Below are 20135 nucleotides of genomic sequence, written 5' to 3'. Positions count from 1 at the left end.
GTATTGTATTGGCATGCATTCTGAGTTATAAGTGTTATGCTCGTGTGGTTATTGGAACAAAGCAGAAAGACACGTTTCTGATCCTTGAGGAAAATACAGTTAATTTTCTTCCTTATTTTCTCTCTCACTCACTCAGGTACTGTGTGCTGCTGATCACTGGTGAGGAGCCAGGGTTTGTCCCTGGTAACCAGGCCTTCCTGACCTTCGCCTCGTCCAACACTAAAGACGTCCTGCGCTTCACATATGTCTACCAGAGACAGCAACAACCACTGTGTCAGGCCTTGCTCCACAACCAGGCCCCACTGTTCGCACAGGTTAGTAAATAAACACATGCTTTGCGTACAATACACACCCACACAAATGGGCAGTAATGTATATCGTATCGTACAGTACGCACACATTATGCGCTCGTGTTTGATTGCACCATGACAGGTGGTGATACTGGAGAGGCGGAGCCCGGGAGGTAAGGCTGTGTACCGGTCTGTGATTGGTGGATGGAACGGCAGTGATGATGATAAGACCCGCCTCCACGAGCAGCTGGAGCTCCTGCAGAGAGACCCCTCCTACCTGAGCTATGACGCCACGCTACCTGAACTAAACAATGAATTGGCTCCCGTGAGTCTCACACTCACTCACACACCTGGTACACACACACACCTGCCTACTTGAGCTACAGGTAACTGCCAAAATAAAGGAAACACCAACATAGTGTCTTAATAGGGCGTTGGGCCACTACGAGTCAGAACAGCTTCAATGCACCTTGGCATAGACGCTACAAGTGTCTGGAACTTTATTGGAGGGCCCCATTCTTCCACGAGAAGTTCGATAATTTGGTGTTTTTGTTGATCGAGGTAGAAAACGCTGTCTCGGGCGCCCCTCCAGAATCTCCCATTAATGTTCAATTGGGTTGAGATCTGGTGACTGAGATGGCCATGGCACATGGTTTACATCGTTTCATGCTCATCAAACCATTCAGTGACCTTGTGCCCCGTGGATGGGCGCATTGTCATCCTATGGGGGCATAGCTACGGTAGCCAAAATAATGGTTTGCCCAGAATTTGTATACATGATGGGATATAATTGCTTAATTAACTCAGGAACCACACGTGTGAAAGCACCTGCTTTCAGTATACTTTGTATCCCTCATTTACTCAAGTGTTTCCATTATTTTGGCAGTTACCTGTATGATGCTACACTGCCGGAACTAAACAACGAACTGACCCATGTGAGACATGCACACCTGGTACACACACCCCTACCTACCTGAACTACGACGGCACTCTATCTGAACTAACCAGCAATTCCTCTCTTCTTCCCCAACTCTAGATGTTTCTGATTCAGTGGATCAATGCAGCTTACGATTATTTCCTTCAAATCTATGATGACCTTCTCTTCTCCAACTGGTAAGATAATTCTGTATTTGGTCCGTTTTCAATTGGGTTAGGTCAGCGGTTCCAAAAACGAGGGGATGTGACCCCATACGGGGTTGCCTGATATGAAAATGGGGTTCACGGGAAAATGTCCAAAAGCCTGAACTTTTAAAATATGTATATATTTAATATTGTCTTTGTATCTCAAAGTCATTGTAATGTGGTTAACCTTAGAAATCCAAATTCAAATGATTAAAATCTAAAAGACATTCAACCACTGAGAGAGCACCCTTAGATTATGGGAAAAGGCGGCACATGAATCATCCCCACAGTGAATGGCTAGGCCCGCTACGCTGCTGCAAAATGGACTGTTTTCTTATACCACCATCCTCAGTTCGGTGGCTACTGCATTAATTTAAGCCGAGGCAACTCACCAGCACAAAAGCAGAAATCGTGCTCGAAAATATGATGAAACCTACCTCGAATAAACCTACCTCACTAGCATAATAATAGTATAGAGAATTATTTATTTCAGCTTTTATTTCTTTCATCACATTCCCAGTGGATCAGAAGTTTACATACACTCAATTAGTATTTGGTAGCATTGCCTTTAAATTGTTTAACTTGGGTCAAACGTTTCGGGTAGCCTTCCACAAGCTTCCCACAATAAGTTGGGTGAATTTTGGCCCATTCCTCCTAACAGAGCTGGTGTAACTTAGTAAGGTTTGTAGGCCTCCTTTCTCGCACACGTCATTTCAGTTCTGCCCACATTGTCTATAGGATTGAGGTCAGGGCTTTGTGATGGCCACTCCAATACCTTGACTTTGTTGTCCCTAAGCCATTTTGCCACAACTTTGGAAGTATGGTTTGGGTCATTGTCCATTTGGAAGACCCATTTGCGACCAAGTTTTAACTTCCTGGCTGATGTCTTGAGATGTTGCTTCAATATATCCACATAATTTCCTTTCTCATGAAGCCATCTATTTTGTGAAGTGCACCAGTCCTTCCTGCAGCAAAGCACCCCCACAACATGATGCTGCCACCCCCGTGCTTCACGATTGGGATGGTGTTCTTCGGCTTGCAAGCTTTCCTCTTTTTCCTTTTATACTTGCATACTATTGTTTGTACAGATGAACGCGGTACCTTCAGGCGTTTGGATATTGCTCCCAAGGATGAACCAGACTTGTCGAGGTTTACAATTTCTTTTGAGGTCTTGGCTGATTTCTTTAGATTTTCCCATGATGTCAAGCAAAGAGGCACTGAGTTTGAAGGTAGGCCTTGAAATACATCCACAGGTACAGCTCCAATTTGACTCAAATTATGTCAATTAGCCTATCAGAAGCTTCTAAAGCCATGACATAATTTTCTGGAATTTTCCAAGCTGTTTAAAGGCACAGTCAACTTAGTGTATGTAACCTTCTGACGCACTGGAATTGTAATTAACTGAAATAATCTGTAAACAATTGTTGGAAAATATGACTTGTGTCATGCACAAAGTAGATGTTCTAACCGACTTGTTAACAAACTATAGTTTTAGCAAGAAATTTGTGAAGTGGTTGATAAACAAGTTTTAATGAATCCAACGTAAGTGTATGTAAACTTCCGACTTCAACTGTAGCCTACTGCATATTAGAACGTGTAGCCCTAGTCGATGCTGTTGGTTCATTGATTATGCAGGGCGGCTTACAGTTAGCTTACAATTGTATTGAATTTGTATATGATTTTGAATAGCCTAGTAATCAGAGTTTTTGTAATATTTTCATAATCAATAGGCTGACATTACGTTTTAGCTACAGAATATCTCACCGCCATGCGTTTCCAACTCCTCTCTTGTATTCCTTTCTCAAACGGCGCAGAGGGTCTGTCAACAGTTTAGTGAAATGTGCTTTGTTGTGCAAAACATGTTACTATCGATGTTCCCGAACAGATTTTTACTTGGTTTCCCAAATTTAAGCACTGGGTAGCGGCAGGAACAAGGTTGGAGAGCCCGTGGCATATGGCGTTTGGGCGGTAATATCACCTGTCGTACAGCGAGCGCGTGCTCCTCAAAGCGGTTGACGCATGGAGTGAAATAAATGGTCTATGTATTTCTCAGCTGCTCATATTATCCACAGCTCAGCTATAAAACCCAAGTAGCCCATCGAGCATCATTGGAAAACGGACAGTCAGAAAAGCCCGCGTCCTCCATTCGCTATTTGAGTGCATACAGATGACATGTATTTTGTTCCTGCCAATTCTAAATCTAGACTAGTTTGACATGTTAGTGAAGACGAAATTCAATTGAGAATAGTCTGATGGGTGAAAATATCATCACTTGATGAGAGAACTGCCGTGCAGCCTGAGGCGAGCAACCGAGCTCCCCCCCCCGACTTTCTCAAATCATCAATAGCGTATAGTCGCAGCATGCAGCTGCGGTGGAATATTCGAATCACGTGAGCGAGACTTTGTCATTTCTTCAAACCAATCATCTTGATTTAATATGAATTATTGCAATAATGAAACCGGCGACCGCACACTCCGAAATGTTGTGTTGCCGAGTGCTTAAAATCATACATATAGTATACAGGGTCTTTTTATATAGCGGACCTCAAAATGCTTTAATCATGGCTGCACCCTACCACCATGCAGATTAATTCTGGGTTCATCCTGTTGTTTATCTGCACGGGGGGGTTATTTTACTACTCTAAGTTTCCCATGAGCAACGATGAGAGCCAACACTGAAGTGTTTGTTCTATTCCTTCAGGCCATCTCGGGTCACACACACCACATCTTATCTATGAACGCGAGCTTAGTCCAATCAGAGACATATGTCTCACATGCACCACTAAGCACAGAATGGAATGTGGCTGTAAAGTTTATCACCAAGCCATCACTTAATCAGTTGCCAATCCAAGCTTCAAAGTCTCCTCTCAGTTCAATCAGAATGAAGAGCGAGAGTTCTATGAAAGCTACTCCATTGCATGAAAACAACCATGGTTTAAAACGGTATCATAATATTGTAATTTTGCTACCACACAGCCCATATGTGTTTTGATGTCGAAGACATTCTAAGGTTTGTATCATTCGCAACCAATGTTCCCTCAAACAACCAATGCCGAGTGCAAACTTGAACGTTGTGAAAATTCCAGCATGCATTTGCTGTCAACACTGAGGCTGTACCCACTTTAAGTTAGTTTTAACAGTGGCCAAGAAGGCTACTGTGGCTTTTTGATCATAATCTAGGCCTACCAGAGTGGCCTACCATCAAAAACAATGTAGAAAATGCATCCCATAATGTTTTAACATGGCTGTACTGTCATTCAGCCTACAGCCGCAGCCAATGTGTGGTGTTTAATGTAGGTCTATATATTCCATGAGACTTTTGAAAACAACAAGCAGGACTTGACATTAACCTGTTTATTCACTTGTCCTTCAGACAAGGTGACTGAAAATGTTGTTTGACGCAAGAAACCACTTTACAAAATAAAATGCAGAAAAATTCCCATACCATTATTACAGAGAATCAGACAAATTATGCTACTCTCTGCCTATTGGCTACTATGCTTATTCAAGCCTGTCTCAAAATACAACACTGCCCCTTTAAGACAAAAAAAGCTCTCTACCTCTCTTGCTTTTCAAAGATGTCTCTAAAATCTACACCTTTTGTGCTCATCGTAAGCAATCACTCCACTATTGCTGACTACAAATGATCTATAACTTGGATAATAACTCTTAGCTGGCAAAGGATATGAACAAAATGTGCACACATGGCTACATTTAGCTCTTGCTTTGATCTCAAAACAAGTGCATCTATTCATGACCACAGCTGTTAACACAGTCCAGTTCAAAGTAAATGACACAGATCCATATATGCCTATTGCTTATTTGCATATAGGCAAATGGATTGGTTATGAAAAAAAATGTGTTATGCCACACTGGTCTGTGTAGAGTACGGCCTGAGTCGTGTCCAATAGAATCCTACTCTGATGCGTTCTGCCAACAACAAAATATCTTGCGTAGTTCGTTTTGTTTTGGTATGTTGCATTGAAACTGGCTAATAATGCGTTCAATCGATAACATTTATATTAACTGACAGGGAAAACTCTAGAAAGTTGAGTTCAATCTGGTGCTTCTCTCCATGGGCTGATATTTCTTCTGCACTTTGCTCTGTAGTCCCTGGGAGCTGCGCTGCAGTCTCGGGGATCCTGCGTGTCCGTGCAAGTGCGCAGCTTAGAGGGAACATTGCTCAGAACTAAGTTGCCAATTAACTCTAAATCTAGCTTACAGGACCTGTTTTTCAAATGATCACTTTTACACTCAACATTGTCACTTCATATGTGGTCTTGCTCCAGAATGGGGGGACATATCCTTTCTATTTTATTCAACTAAGTTCAATGATATTCTTCTTATTAAAAAATCATATGAAATGATGGCACGGGACTTATAAGCATACAGTGCATTTGAAAAGTGTTCAGACCCCTTGACTTTTCAGTTTCCCCACATTTTGTTACGTTACAGACTTTTTCTAAAACCGATGAAATATTTTTTTCCCCTCGTCAATCTACACACAATATCCCATAATGACAAAGCAAATACTTTTTTGTCATTTTAACAAATTTATAAAAAAAATAACCTGAAATATCACATTTACAAAGGTATTCAGACCCTTTACTCAGTACTTTGTTGAAGCACCTTTGGCAGCGATTACAGCCTCGAGTCTTCTTGGGTATGACGCTATAAGCTTGGCACACCTGTATTTGGGGAGTTTCTCCCATTCTTCTCTGTAGATCCTCTCAAGCTCTGTTAGGTTGGATGGGGAGTGTCGCACAGCTAGTTTCAGGTCTCACCAGAGATGTTTGATCGGGTTCCAGTCCGGGCTCTGGCTGGGCCACAAGGACATTCAGAGACTTGTCCCGGAGCCAATACTGTGTTGTCTTGGCTGTGTGCTTAGGGTCGTTGTTCTGTTAGAAGGTGAACCTTCGCCCCCAGTCTGAGATCCTGAGCGCTCTGGAGCAGGTTTTCATCTAGGATCTTTCTGTATTTTTTATCAGTTCATCTTTCTCTCGATCCTGACTAGTCCCCCAGTCCCTGCCGCTGAAAAACATCCCCACAGCATGATTCTGCCACCACTGCGTTTCACCGTAGGGATAGCGGGCTGTCATGTGCCTTTTACTGAGGAATGGCTTCCGCCTGGCCACTACCATAAAGGCCTGATTTGGTGGAGTGCTGCAGAGATGGTTGTCCTTCTGGAAGTTTCTCCCATCTCCACAAGGGAACTCTATAGCTCTGTCAGATTTACCACGGAGTTCTTGGTCACCTCCTTGACCAAGGCCTTTCTCCCCCGATTGCTCAGTTTGGCCGTGCGGCCAGTTTTACTAAGAGTCTTGGTGGTTCCAAACTTCTTCCATTTAAAAATGATTGAGGCCACTGTTCTAGGGGACCTGCAATGCTGCCGAAATGTTTTGGTACCCTTCCCCAGATCTGTGCTTCGACACAATCCTGTCTCGGAGCTCTACAGACAATTTCTTCAACCTCATGGCTTGGTTATTGCTCTGACATGCACTGTCGACTGTGGGACAAGTGTGTGCCTTTTCAAATCATGTCCAATCAATTGAATTTACCACAGGTGGACTCCAATCAAGTTGTAGAAACATCTCAAGGATGATCAATGGAAACAGGATGCACAAGAGCTCAATTTCGAGTCTCATAACAGGGTCTGAATTATTATGTAAATAAGTGATTTAAATAGTTTTATTTTTATACGTTTGAAAAAACATATAACCTGTTTTCGCTTCATCATTATGGGGTATTGTGTAGATTGATGAGGGAAAAAATACATGTAATCCATTTTAAAGTAAGGCTGTTGGGTAACAATGTTAGGTAACAAAAGGTCAAGGGGTCTGAGTATTTTCAAAGTGCACTGGTATCTTGTTAGCTAAATGAACAAATGTACAGCCTATGGCATGGAGTTTAGCTAGATAATATACAGTAGGCCAACTCCATATTCTGTTCTTCTGAAATACATTTTCTTCATATCATATTGTTTCTTTAGACCTGGCTAAAAATAAATAATGGATTTATTGTGATGGTGTACAGTATATTAAATTGATTTGAGACTTTTTAAATGTAGATGTTCCAAAGGCGCACATCAGCTCAGCGGCTTGAATGCAGCTTGTATGCGTGGAGTCCTCGATATGCTCAACATTTTTTATGTTAATTAACGGCCAATTACAGTGAGACCGGCAGACTTTTGCATGACAGTAACTGGCTGACACACTTTTATGACCTCCACAGCCCTAGTCATAGCCGCAAATGAAAAGTATGAGAGTGATTGAGTTGAGGAGACAGTCAGAAATACTGATAATGTCGTGCAGTTTGACTGCCATAGCCCAAAATAAAAAAAGTTAACATTGGCTGTTGATTCTAGTTTTTTTTCACGTGGTTGGTGTTGTGGGCCAAAAAAAGTTTATCTACCCCTGGGTTAGATGGTGATGACATAATTCTGCAACACATTTATTAAACCTTTTGTTGGTGTTTTATGGTAGAAAAAAAATTGACAACGGAAGTATCATAGATTTATAGTATATCATCTAAACGTGTTGATGTTTATCTTCTAGGCGAGAGATGCTGCCCATCCTGTCTCTCATCTTTTCTGCTCTGTTCATCCTCTTTGGTACTGTCATCATCCAGGCCTTCAGGTGAGCATGGGAGCCTCCGCCTCTGGGGCTGGGACTCCAAGTTAGTTTACATACCGTAGGCCTGCTAACTTGCCTAAATATATATATATATATGAAAAATAAGCTTGAAATAGTCATGGTCTAATTGACTCAACCAAAAACACATATACAGTACCAGTCAAAAGTTTGGACACACCTGCTTATTCCAGGGCTTTTCTTTATTTTTGACTATTTTCTACATTGTAGAATAATAGTGAAGACATAAAAACGATGAAATAACACATGGAATCATGTAGTAACCAAAAAAAGTGTTCAACAAATCAAAATATATTTTATATTTGAGATTCTTCAAAGTAGCTACCCTTGCTTTGAGGACAGCTTTGCACACTCTTGGTATTCTCTCAACCAGCTCCATGAGGTAGTCACCTGGAATGCATTTCAATTAACAGGCGTGCCTTAAGTTTATTTGTGGAATTTCTTTCCTTAATGCGTTTGAGCCAATCAGTGTTGTGATAAGGTTGGGTGGTATACAGAAGACTGGCTTACTTGGTAAATGACCAAGTTCATATTATGGCAAGAACCAAGAACAGGTCAAATAATCAAAGAAACGACAGTCCATCATTACTTTAAGACATGAATGATTTGATTTGATTTGATTTGAATGGCAGTCAATCCGGAAAATTTCAAGAACTTTGAAAGTTTCTTCGAGTGCAGTCACAACCATCAAGCTTTATCTATGATGAAACTATCTCATGAGGACCGCCACAGGAAAGGAAGACCCAGAGTTACTTCTGCTGCAGAGGATCAGTTCATTAGAGTTAACTGCACATCAGATTGCAGCCCAAATAAATGCTTCACAGAGTTCAAGTAACACACACATCTCAACATCAACTGTTCAGAGGAGACTGTGAATCAGGCCTTCATGGTTGAATTGCTGCAAAGAAACCACTATTAAAGGACACCGGTAAGAAGATACTTGCTTGGGCCAGGAAACACGAGCGATGGACGTTAGACCAGTGGAAATCTGTCCTTTGGTCTGATGAGTCCAAATTTGAGATTTTTGGTTTCAACCGCCGTGTCTTTGTGAGACGCAGGTGAACGGATGATCTCCGCATGTGTGGTTTCCACCGTGAAGCATGGAGGAGGAGGTGTGATGGTGTTGGGTGCTTTGCTGGTGACACTGTCTGGGATTTATTTCGAATTCAAGGCTCACGTAACCAATATGGCTAAAACAGCATTCTGAAGCGATACGCCACCCCATCTGGTTTGCGCTTAGTGGGACTATCATTTGTATTTCAACAGGACAATGACCCAAAACACACCTCCAGGTTGTGTAAGGGCTATTTGACCAGGAAGGAGAGTGATGCATCAGATGACCTAGCCTCCACAATCACCCGACCTCAACCCAATTGAGATGGTTTGGGATGAGTTAGACCGCAGAGGTAAGGAAACAAGTGCTCATGATATGTGGGAACTCCTTCAAGACTGTTGGAAAAGCATTCTTCATGAAGCTCGTTGAGGGAATGCCAAGCCTGTGCCAAGCTGTCCTCAAGGCAAAAGGTGGCTCCTTTGAAGAATCTCACATATAAAATATGTTTTGAGTTTTCTGACACCTTTTTGATTACTACATGATTCCGTATGTGTTATTTCATAGTTTTGATGTCTTCACTGTTATTCTACAATGTAGAAAATAGCAAAAATAAAAACCCTCGAATGAGTAGGTGTGTCCAAACTTGACTGTAACTATATCTAAGTTTAGCTTTTTTTGTGAACCAGAAAATCTATAGCCAACTCATTAATTATTTTTTGTAGTATACCCCTCTGGTGTTTGCTTCCACAAAAGGCTCCACAAGCCCGGCATATATTATGTTATCAGGATTTGTTGAGACAGTATTTACAATAGAAACATGTAGAATCACATTTGTCTTTCTGAAATATACTTGGAAAGCCCATGATGCTGCATATTTTTATGTTAGGAGAGTTAACTCAACCTTACACATTGACTTTTCAGTCAGTGTCTGTAGTCGAATGATAAGTCATACGTCTTCTGATAGCAGACAGACATACAGCTGTTCTCTCACCGTTTCTTCATCACTAGTGACTCGGGTGAAGAGAAGCCTCCCCAAAAACCAAAGCCAAAGAACCCACCAAAGACTGACGACTCACCTGGTAGAGCCAATACTTCCAGGTAACAATAAAATAAGTGTGAGAATGTGGGGAGGCGTGCGTGGCATGCATGCGCAAGGATATTGCTCTTCAGTGTCATGAGTATTCACACTCTTCTCTCCTCTCTCTCCCCACCCTACCAGTCGTCCTCCTAAGAAGGACTTTGTGGAGGTGACGGAGCTGACAAACATCACCTACATCAGTAACTTGGTCAAGCTGAGACCTGGTCACATCAACGTGGTCCTAGTACTCACTGACGCTTCCAAGAATGCTCTGCTCAGGAAGTACGCCAAAGAGGTCTTCTCCTTCTCCGGGTAAGATGCAATACACTGCTTAGCCTCTCTTGCAAAATATATATTTTTTGTAATACATAAATGAGTGAGACAAACATGTATAAATAAAGGTTACAGAAAATGTACTGCGTTAGAAAATAACCTCAACACTTTATATTGTGTCAGAAATTAAATGCATTCTGTGTTATATTGTATTATGCCACACTTGCGCTAGTGATTAGTGTATTTTTGTGCTACACCCACTCTGTCTCTCTGTCTGTGATTCTGTCTCTCTATGCCCACCCTCAGGACCCAGACCCTACACTTCTCCTTCCTGAATGCAGACAAACACAGCCAGTGGATGCCATCTCTCCTGGAGTCTTGTCCTACCGCAGCCCGGGCCCTGACCCACGGAGAGGAGGAGGAGGAGGGGGGAGGAGGAGAGGGGGATGAATACTCCTCTCCGTTCTCAGGTCGTCCCAGAGACTTCACAGGCCATGTTCTGGCCCTCAATGGACACAAGAAGTACTTCTGTCTCTTCAGACCTGTCTTCACCGGGGACACGGACACTGGCGGAGAGAGCTCGAGCTCATCGTCTTCATCGTTTGACGAAGGCTCCAGGAGAAAGTCTCGGTCAAGGTCGCGATCCCAGTCGAGCTCACGTTCAAGGTCCAGGGAGGAGGGGGGTTCGTCGGGTAGGGGAGGGAGGGGTGGTGGGCGGTCCTCCAGGGCTACCAGTCTGGAGGTGCACCATAAGCTGGACAGGCTGGGGCTGTGGATGGAGAGGCTGATGGAGGGGACTCTGCCCAGGCACAGTGTCCCTGGCTGGCCTGGGCTGGACACCACCTCCCCAAGCTCCAGCCCTGCTCCCCAGAATTGAGGAACCACACTGGACTGGACCCGACCGGACCCCTATGAAGTGTAAATGACATTTCTGCAGCTTAAACGTAGCCAGTAGTCGTTATGCAAAGCCAATGAATAATACAGAAGATTTAATATAACCCTATAAAGGATACTAACCTGGTCCCAGATCTGTTTGTGCTTTCTTGCGAATGCCAACTTCAGGTGTGACAATGGTCATAGGAGTTGGCCAGACAGCACAAACTGATCCGGGAGCAGGCAAGAAACTGAAGCTCCATTTACCCTATCACAACAATCATTTTTTACTTTAGCTTTAGGGACTGTAGGTGAAGCTTCAAATGCACTGATCTTGCCATTGTCTTTCATAGGAAGCTGTTAACCCAGAATTAGGGCTTGAAACAATTGACGTGTTGCACTGACTACTGTATGTTTGGATATTTTGTTGTAAATATACACCAAGGGCCCTATTCAATAACCACTGGCTCGTACGATTTAAAGAAAAGGGGGGGGGGGGGGAGTATATTATGTGCAATTCAGAGGCGGCTGGTGGGGTGAGCTATAGGAGGACAGGCTCATTGTGATGGTTGGGATGGAATGGAGTCAAAAGTTGTTTCCATGTGTTTGGTACCATTCCGTTGATTCCATTCCAGCATTACAATGAGCCCTTCCTCCTATAGCTCCTCTCACCAGCTGCCTCTGGTTCAATTATGGGGGGGGGGGGGGGAGTACGTAGGTTAGGATCCATGTACTGAACAAAATAATGTGAAGCAAAAAAGATTTAATGTACAGTTTTAAACTAGTGTCATCCAATTTGTAAGTCGCTCTGGATAAGAGCGTCTGCTAAATGACTTAAATGTAAATGTAAATGTTCATAGGAATACATGTTTGAAACAGGATAAACAAACTCGATTTTTGTAGCACAAATTCAGGTATTACCTCCCTTTCCACGACATTTTCTCCTGTTTCATGCTTACTGAACTTTACCACAGTAACACTGGACTAAGGTCAGTTGTGCGTATTCTTTCCTAGTGGTTAGGACTTGGGGGGGTGCTTGTTTCTAGCTGGTTGAATAGAGCCCTTGGTGTTCTGTGCTGCTGCTCAGGGCCAGATCCCCAAGCTGGAGATCTCAGTAGAACTCTTTTTATAAATATTTCTTTCCCTTTGCAAATCAGGCGGAAAGGTTGAATCATCCTTCTGTTTCTTTTACTTTCGTTTCGAGTCCGTGCCCTTAAATATACCGCTCTGGGTTTTATTGCATGTCACTGTCAGAAGAATATTCTGTGTTGTCACACGAGATTTGCAAAGCGACCATCAACTTTATTCCACAACTCTTTCCTTCCTGTAACTCAGGGTGTGCTTGTGAACCGTTGCTTGTGTGATGATGAGCGACCTTGCCTGAGACCTGAAGACTTTGGTTACGGCTTTAGCTTAGCGAGCTAAACCGTGGTTGAAAGCGTATATAGTCCATGGTTCAAACCCAGTCGGTCACACTTGCACCAGGTTTGCGTAAGATGCCCTTTACTTGCGTTCTTGCGACAGAATGATTTCCCGCTTCACTAAAGTTATAGATATAAACTACGTAGATATTTCACTTTGCCTGCCTTTTTTAATTTTAATGTGTTTCTCGTGTTCAATATTGGTGCTGATGAGAGATTTGACAAAAAAACGTAAGTTTGAGATGTTGAACTGTTGGGGAGAATCGGTAGTACTGTTGTCCATTTTTAAACGATTGGAATGAAATGATGTGAATTTAGAATTATTTGATGTGCTGTTATTTATTTGATGTAGCCTATATGCTTCCTAACATGAATAAACATTTTCTAAATCTATCACTCACAGGAATAGATTGATGTGGAATAAAGTTACCAGCTAAGTGTGGCAAAATATTATACACGTATTGAATACAAATTGATCAATGTACTGTCAGTAACATATTTAAATCTCGATATACATCAACAATGAAAATGCATAAATATCCGTCTTTGACATAGCACTACTATCCAGTCCACACATGCTACATAAAATGTCATATTTCTGGATTAGAATTCTACATCCCATTACCCCCAATCTACTTTATATCAAAGATTTGTGTAAAAGATATCGATAATTTACAACTTAAGTGTATTTATCCACCCCCCCCCCCCCCCCCCCCCCCCCCCATCCAGGTGTTGTTATAACGGGTTAATACTCGTTGGGGATCTTGACGACTTTCTTCATGGACATGTCTTCGGGACCGAAGGAGACAGGAAGCAGCTCGCTGACTTTCATCTCTCTGTATGAGCCGTCTGGCTTGGTCAGGTACACGTCCCAGCTGGCCCCAAACTGGAGAAAAACACGTTGTTGTATATGGAACATCAGCAAAACTTTAGATTTAAGTTTCCTGCTCTATAACTACTTTGGTAATCAGAATGTAGGCATTGTAAAAGAAGTAGACCTACTACACCTACAGTGTAGATGAATGACAGACCATTTCTCTTCCTCCTAGGATGCAAGGCTTGAATGATGCTTTACCTCTCTCATGAACTGTCTGCAGCCACCGCATGGTGAGATGAACTGGTCATGTAAGTCACTGCAAACAAATTGATATAAAGACATTTTACAAAACTGTCAATGAGAAGAAAACTGTTGTCCTTTTCGCTGAGGACAAACTGGAATCTTCTCTGTTCTGTATCTGGCGCTGAGGACGTACTATGCAACACGCAGGTTGGCATTTATTTGGATAACTCATACTGGAGGCAGCTCTGCAGAATGGTCACTAGCTGGCACAACCACAAAGTCATATATAATCTCATTTTAAACCTAACTGTAACCTTAACCACACTGTTAACCCTAAATGTAAACCAATTATTTATTTTTTCTTAAATAAATATTTACAATATAGCCAATTTTTACTTTGCAGCTGGCCCATCTAGCGGAAACTGCTCAGTTCTGCCTCCAGGGCGAGACTCGTGACGATAAACGTCAACCTGCCTCGAACACATTTGTGTAAGAACATTGATAGTTATCAAGATGTTATAACACTTCGCTGACACTAGGAGTCAGCATTAGACTTGAATTATTGAGATGAGGAATGTACACATATCTAAATGTATTTATCACATACGCCGCATACAACAGTCGTTGACTTTACAGTGAAATGCTGGCTTATGAACTTTTACCAATGATGCAGAGTTTTACTTTTTTTTTTTTTTTTTAATCAAAAATAATAACTAACACACGGAATAAAATACTCAAGAATGGAGCTACATACAGGGAGTACCAGTATCAGGTCAATGTGCAGAGGTACTCGAGGGAGATGCATGATACAGTGCATTCGAAAAGTATCTAGACCCCTTGAATTTATCCACATCTGGTGACGTTACAGCCTTACTCTAAAATGGACTAAACACATTTTTTTCCCTCATCAATCTACACAATACCCCATAATGACAAAGCAAAAAAACGTTTAAAAAAATTGTTGCACATTTTTAACTAAATGGAATTATCACATTTACAAAAGTATTCAGACCCTTTACTCAGTACTTTGTTGAAGCGCCTTTGGCAGCGATTACAGCCTTTGGTCTTCTTGGGTATGACGCTACAAGCTTGGCACACCTGTGTTTGGGGAGTTTCTCATATTCTCTGCAGATCCTCTCAAGCTTTGTCAGGTTGGATGGGGAGCGTCGCTGCACAGCTATTTTCAGTTCTCCAGAGATGTTTGATCGGGTTCAAGTCCGGGCTCTGGCTGGGCCACTCACGGACATTCAGAGTCCGGAAGCCACTCCTGTCTTGGCTGTGTGCTTAGGGTCCTTGTCCTGTTGGAAGGTGAACCTTTGCCTCCAGTCTGAGGTCTTGAGTGCTCTGGAGCAGGTTTTCATCAAGGATCTCTCTGTACTTTTTTCCCATTCATTTTTCCCTCCATCCTGAATAGTCTCCCAGTCCCTGCTGCTGAAAAACATCCCCACAGCATGTTGATGCCACCACCATGCTTCACCGTACGGATGGTGCCAGGTTTCCTCCAGACATGACGCTTGGCATTCAGGCTAAAGAGTTCAATCTTGATTTCATCAGACCAGAGAATATTGTTTCTCATGTTCTGAGAGTCCTTTAGGTGCCTTTTTGGCAAACTCCAGGGCGGGCTGTCATGTTCCTTTTACTGAGGAGTGGCTTCCGTCTGGCCACTCTACCATAAAGGCCTGATTGGTGAGTGCTGCAGAGATGGTTGTCTTTCTGAAAGTTTCTCCCATTTCAAAGAACTCTGGAGCTCTATTAGAGACCATCAGGTTCTTGGTCACCTCCCTGACCAAGGCCTTTCTTCACCGATTGCTCACTTTGGTCGGTCGGCCAGCTCTAGGGAGAGACTCGGTGGTTCGTAACTTCTTCCATTTTGAGAATGATGGATGTCACTGTGTTCTTGGGGACCTTTAATGCTACAGAAATGTTTTAGTACCCTTCCCCAGATCTGTGCCTTGACACAATCCTGTCTTGGAGCTCTACGGACAATTGCTTCGAACTCATTGCTTGGTTTTTGCTCTGACGTGTACTGTCAACTATGGGACCTTATATAGACCTTTCCAAATCATGTCCAATCAATTGAATTTAAGTGGACTCCAAGTTGTAGAAACATCTCAAGGACAATCAATAGAAACCGGATGCACCTGAGCTCAATTTCGAGTCTCATAGCAAAGGGTCTGAATAGTTACGTTAATAGTTAGTTTCTATTTCTGTTTTTTGCTTTGTCATTATGAGGTATTGTGTGTAGATTGATGAGGAATTATTTTTGAAATCCATTTTAGAATAAGGCTGTAACGTAATATCTGGAAAAAGTCTAGGGGTCTATATACTTTCCGAATGCACTGTATATACACAGGTATGTGGACACCCCTTCAAATTAGTGGATTTGTCTGTTTCAGCCACACCCATTGCTGACAGGTGTATAAAACCAAGCACACAGCCATTGATAAACATTGGCATTAGAATGGCCTTACTGAAGAGCTTACTGAAGACTTTCAACATGGCACCATCATAGGATGCCACTTTTTTAACAAGTCAATTTGTCAAATTTCTGCCCTGCTAGAAGCCCCCGCGGTAACCTGTAAGTGCTGTTATTGTGAAGTGGAATCGTCTAGGAGCAACACCGGCACAGCCGCGAAGTGGTAGGTCATACAAGCTCATAGAACAGGACCGCCGAGTGCAGTGGTGCGTAAAAATCTTCTCAATTGCAACACTCACTACCGAGTTCCAAACTGCCTCTGGAAACAACGTCAGCACAATAACTGTTCGTCGGGAGCTTCATGAAATAGGTTTCCATGGCTGAGCAGCTGCACACAAGCCTAAGATCACAATGTCAAACGTCGGCTGGAGTGGTGTAAAGCTCGCCACCATTGGACTCTGGAGCAGTGGAAACACTTCATATGGAGTGATGAGTCACGCTTCAGCATCTGGCAGTCTGACGGACGAATCTGGGTTTGGTGGATGCCAGGAGAACGCTACCTGCCCCAATGCAGAGCGCTAACTGTAAAGTTTGGTGGATGAGGAATAATGGTCTGGGGCTGTTTTTCAAGGTTCGGGCTAGGCCCCTTAGTTCCAGTGAAGGGAAATATTTACGCTACAATGACATTGTAAATGATTCTGGGCTTCCAACTTTGTGGCAACAGTTTGGGGAAGGCCCTTTTCTGTTTCAGCATGACAGTGCCCCTCTGCGCAAAGCGAGGTCCTTACAGAAATGGATTGTCGAGATTGGAGGTAGAAGAACTTGACTGGCCTGCACATAGCCCTGACCTCAACCCCATTGAACGCCTTTGGGATGAATTGGAACGCCAACGGAGAGCCAGGTCTAATTGCCCAACATCAGTGCCCGACCTCACTAATGCTCTTGTGGCTGAATGAAAGCATGTCCCCATAGTATTGTTAGTGGTAGCTCTAGGCTTGAGCTCAGAGCGGATGTTGCCTTTAATCCATGCTTTTTGGTTGGGATACGTTCTTACAGTCACTGTGGGGACGACATCGTCTGTCCACTTACTGGTGAAGCCTGTGACTGTTGTGGTAAATGGCTCAATGTTATCGGATGAATTCCAAATCATATCCCAGTCTGTACTAGCAAACAGTCTTGTAGCCTCGCGTCTGCTTCGTCCGACCACTTTCGTATTGAGTCTATCACTGCTACTTCCTGTTTGAGCTTTTGCTTGTAATGAGGAAGCAGGAGAATGGAGTCATGGTCAGATTTGACAAAGGAAGGACAAGGGAGGGCCTTGTATGCGTTTCTGTGGGAGAATAAAAGTGGTGTATAGTTTTAACTCCACTAATGGCACGGGATAAGTGAGGTAGGATTGGTTTTAAGTCTCCCCGTGTTAGTCACCACCCACCAGAAACGCTGGGGCGAGCAGTTTCTTGTTTGTTTATTGCCCCATACAGTTCATTGAGTGCCAGAGTGGTGTTGGCTTGTGGAGGAATGTTAGACAGCCGTGTAATTATGGATGAGATCTCTCTTGGTAGATAAGAGTCTGCAGTTTACCATGAGAAATTCTTTATCGGGTGAGCAAAAGCTTGAGACAAGTTGTTATTTATGAAAAAACACATACCGTCCCCTTTCGTTTTCTAGTAAGTCAATGTCATGGGAAAGAGCAGGTGTTCTATAATACTTTGTACACTCGGTGTAGAACTACCTGGCGATAGCGATGGCCTTGAAGCTACGGCATCCCTCTGACACTGCTTTAGCGATGGCGTTCCTCTCTGCACACACACCCAGGTTGTTGCACGCGTTCTCCACATTGCAACCTGAAGAGATGACAGATCACATTTGCTGTCATGTACAGCGCTTTTCCCTTGGTTTCAAAGGGCTTAAAACAAAAGGCGAAGCAGGCAGAGCTGAAGATCTCTCCCCTGTTCTAAAGATCTTATATGATTGATCAATTGATGGATTGGTTGATTGAAAACACCAAGCATCCTCTTGCAAAAAAATGTGTCTTTAGGCCAAGGAGATTACTTGGTTTAGATAGTTTTCCCCTAGTTAATCATTAACGGGTTATGCAAAACCAGTCAGTCAAGAACACAATGTACTCAACAAAGTTATTGAAATCCTTTGAATTTACTGACTGTTCATGTATTGTTAAATAACCTAGTTATGCTTGTGCACAAAAAGGCTTCTTGCCCACTTGAGCTAAATTCCTTACTGACTAAATTCTAACTGACTAACTGATTTAATTTCTGACTGAGTAAATTCCAATGCTGAGGGAACAAGTGTGAATGATCTACAGAACTGTAGAACACAGACAGTTACATCATTCTGAACATCACAGGCCTGCTTCATATGTGGTTATTCCTTTTGGTAGTTAGTCATGACTCATGAAACAGCTTCGGGAATATTGAGAAACATTGGATTTTACACACTTACATATTCCTGCTCGTGATTAGAAGCAATCTTTATCACAAATGTTGCAGTATAAACGTTACAGGGTAATATTGTATTTTTCAGATTATGCCTATTTCCTGGTTATCTATCTATTCTAAAGTTATCGCTTAAAATGTAGACATTCTGTACATTTTTACTTTACTGTAACACATGCATCTAATGTCGGATCCTTCTCCACTAAGTCTTCCCAGTTCAATATTGTAGCTAAACGACACGGTGTTCCCAGGCAACTTACCCGGTCAAATAAACAGAACTAAACATAAACTCAATCAATAGATTGAAGTGATGGATGATATCTCACCTGTGAACACTCTGTTGTCGTGGGCCAGGAGGGCAGCCCCGACCCTGAAGTTGCTGTAGGGACAGTAGGAAAACTCCCTGGCCTCCAGGGACTGATGGATAAGCCCTTCTACCGTTACCCTGTCTGGGTGGTGGAGGAGCTGCGACCCCTGGTCCTTACCATGGAGCATCTCGATCTGCAGGTCTCCCATGCTGGCTCTGAGTCTGTCTGTGGTGTGAATCTGTGGCTGTACCTGTTGAGTTTCTCTGACTTTCTGTGGAGGTATGAGTATGTCTTGTACTGTAATATATCGGGGGGGGGGGAGGGTAGCGGGGGGGGGGCGGTTTGTTTTTTTATAGCCAATCGCCAATCCCTGGTACTTGTATATCCTCCCCCTCTCTGATGGGTCTGGGTGGGTAGGGTGTGTGTGTAGCGGGAAGGGGGTGTGTCAGCTGCATGCTGAGCTGAGTGAACTCTGTTGCGTAACCAGTAGGATGTTGCATATTGTTGCCTTGGCTTACTGTAAATGTTTTCTTTGTGGCAGTGTATAAAGTTCACAGAATGAGGTTTGTGTGCTGGTGAATTATTTTTTTAAAAAAATTTTTTGTAGATGAGTAGCTACTGATTAGTAAAGAGACAGCTTGGTAAAAATAATTATCTTTATTTTTCTGCCCCGTAGTAGGGACATGGGAAAGCACAGAGAAAAACCAAAATAACCTTACAAATGTTATAACAGATGAAATGGATAAGAAGTATGTGTTTGCTAAGACATACAAAATAACATATGAATCGAAATATGATATAGAGGGAAATATGTCAACTAACAGTGCAGACACAGAAGCTTTAGTGTGTCTTAAACGCTCGTTCTGTTTGGTGACCAGACAAAAGAAACCAATCCTTGTGTATTTTCCCGATGTTTTTCAATGGCTGTAAAGTGTACGTAGCTTTTTCTTATTCAACAAAGGATTACATGGGCTGTAGGTTTATCACATCTATACAGTAGATCAGTCTGTCTGCTGATAACACTATTACCCAGATGCTTTCTAGCAGCAGAAAGACAATATCACTCACTATTGACATATTCAGTACAGCATTCAGTAGCCATAACAGAGAAAATAGACCTGAGTGTATTTTATCCTG

The 20135-nt window shown here is 42.7% G+C and overlaps 2 protein-coding genes across 2 annotated transcripts in view; one reads left to right on the top strand and one right to left on the bottom strand.

Annotated features, from left to right (window-relative positions):
• LOC129814855 (dnaJ homolog subfamily C member 16-like) overlaps positions 1 to 13154 on the top strand; it is a 33216-nt gene extending 20062 nt beyond the window's left edge. The window contains exons 10-16 of the mRNA XM_055867948.1: positions 137 to 314; positions 433 to 615; positions 1327 to 1403; positions 7967 to 8047; positions 10125 to 10214; positions 10336 to 10506; positions 10774 to 13154. Coding sequence (XP_055723923.1) covers positions 137 to 314; positions 433 to 615; positions 1327 to 1403; positions 7967 to 8047; positions 10125 to 10214; positions 10336 to 10506; positions 10774 to 11344 — 1351 coding nt within the window. The 3' untranslated portion in view covers positions 11345 to 13154. The remainder of the gene's footprint in view (positions 1 to 136; positions 315 to 432; positions 616 to 1326; positions 1404 to 7966; positions 8048 to 10124; positions 10215 to 10335; positions 10507 to 10773) is intronic.
• Positions 13155 to 13243: 89 nt separating this feature from the next.
• LOC129814856 (cytidine deaminase-like) lies at positions 13244 to 19278 on the bottom strand. Its single transcript, XM_055867950.1, has 4 exons — positions 19017 to 19278; positions 17970 to 18081; positions 13837 to 13894; positions 13244 to 13647 (listed from the first exon to the last, which is right to left on the bottom strand). The coding sequence occupies exons 1-4, from the start codon at positions 19204 to 19206 to the stop codon at positions 13507 to 13509; spliced, it is 501 nt and encodes a 166-aa protein (XP_055723925.1). The 5' UTR covers positions 19207 to 19278; the 3' UTR covers positions 13244 to 13506.
• Between the last annotated feature and the right edge of the window lie 857 nt (positions 19279 to 20135).

Source organism: Salvelinus fontinalis, chromosome 18 (genome assembly GCF_029448725.1).
Source record: "Salvelinus fontinalis isolate EN_2023a chromosome 18, ASM2944872v1, whole genome shotgun sequence".
NCBI lineage: Eukaryota > Metazoa > Chordata > Actinopteri > Salmoniformes > Salmonidae > Salvelinus > Salvelinus fontinalis.
Note: the sequence above shows the minus strand (reverse complement) of the source record. Positions and strands in the feature narration are given on the sequence as shown.

Excerpts from the sequence above, each read along its gene's own strand:
- LOC129814856 (XM_055867950.1), bottom strand. The coding sequence starts at position 19,206 with ATGGGAGACCTGCAGATCGAGATGCTCCATGGTAAGGACCAGGGGTCG. Across the intron at positions 18,082-19,016 it reads CGACAACAGAGTGTTCACAG|GTTGCAATGTGGAGAACGCG; the intron begins GTGAGATATCAT and ends TCATCTCTTCAG. Across the intron at positions 13,648-13,836 it reads GCAGACAGTTCATGAGAGAG|TTTGGGGCCAGCTGGGACGT; the intron begins GTAAAGCATCAT and ends GTTTTTCTCCAG.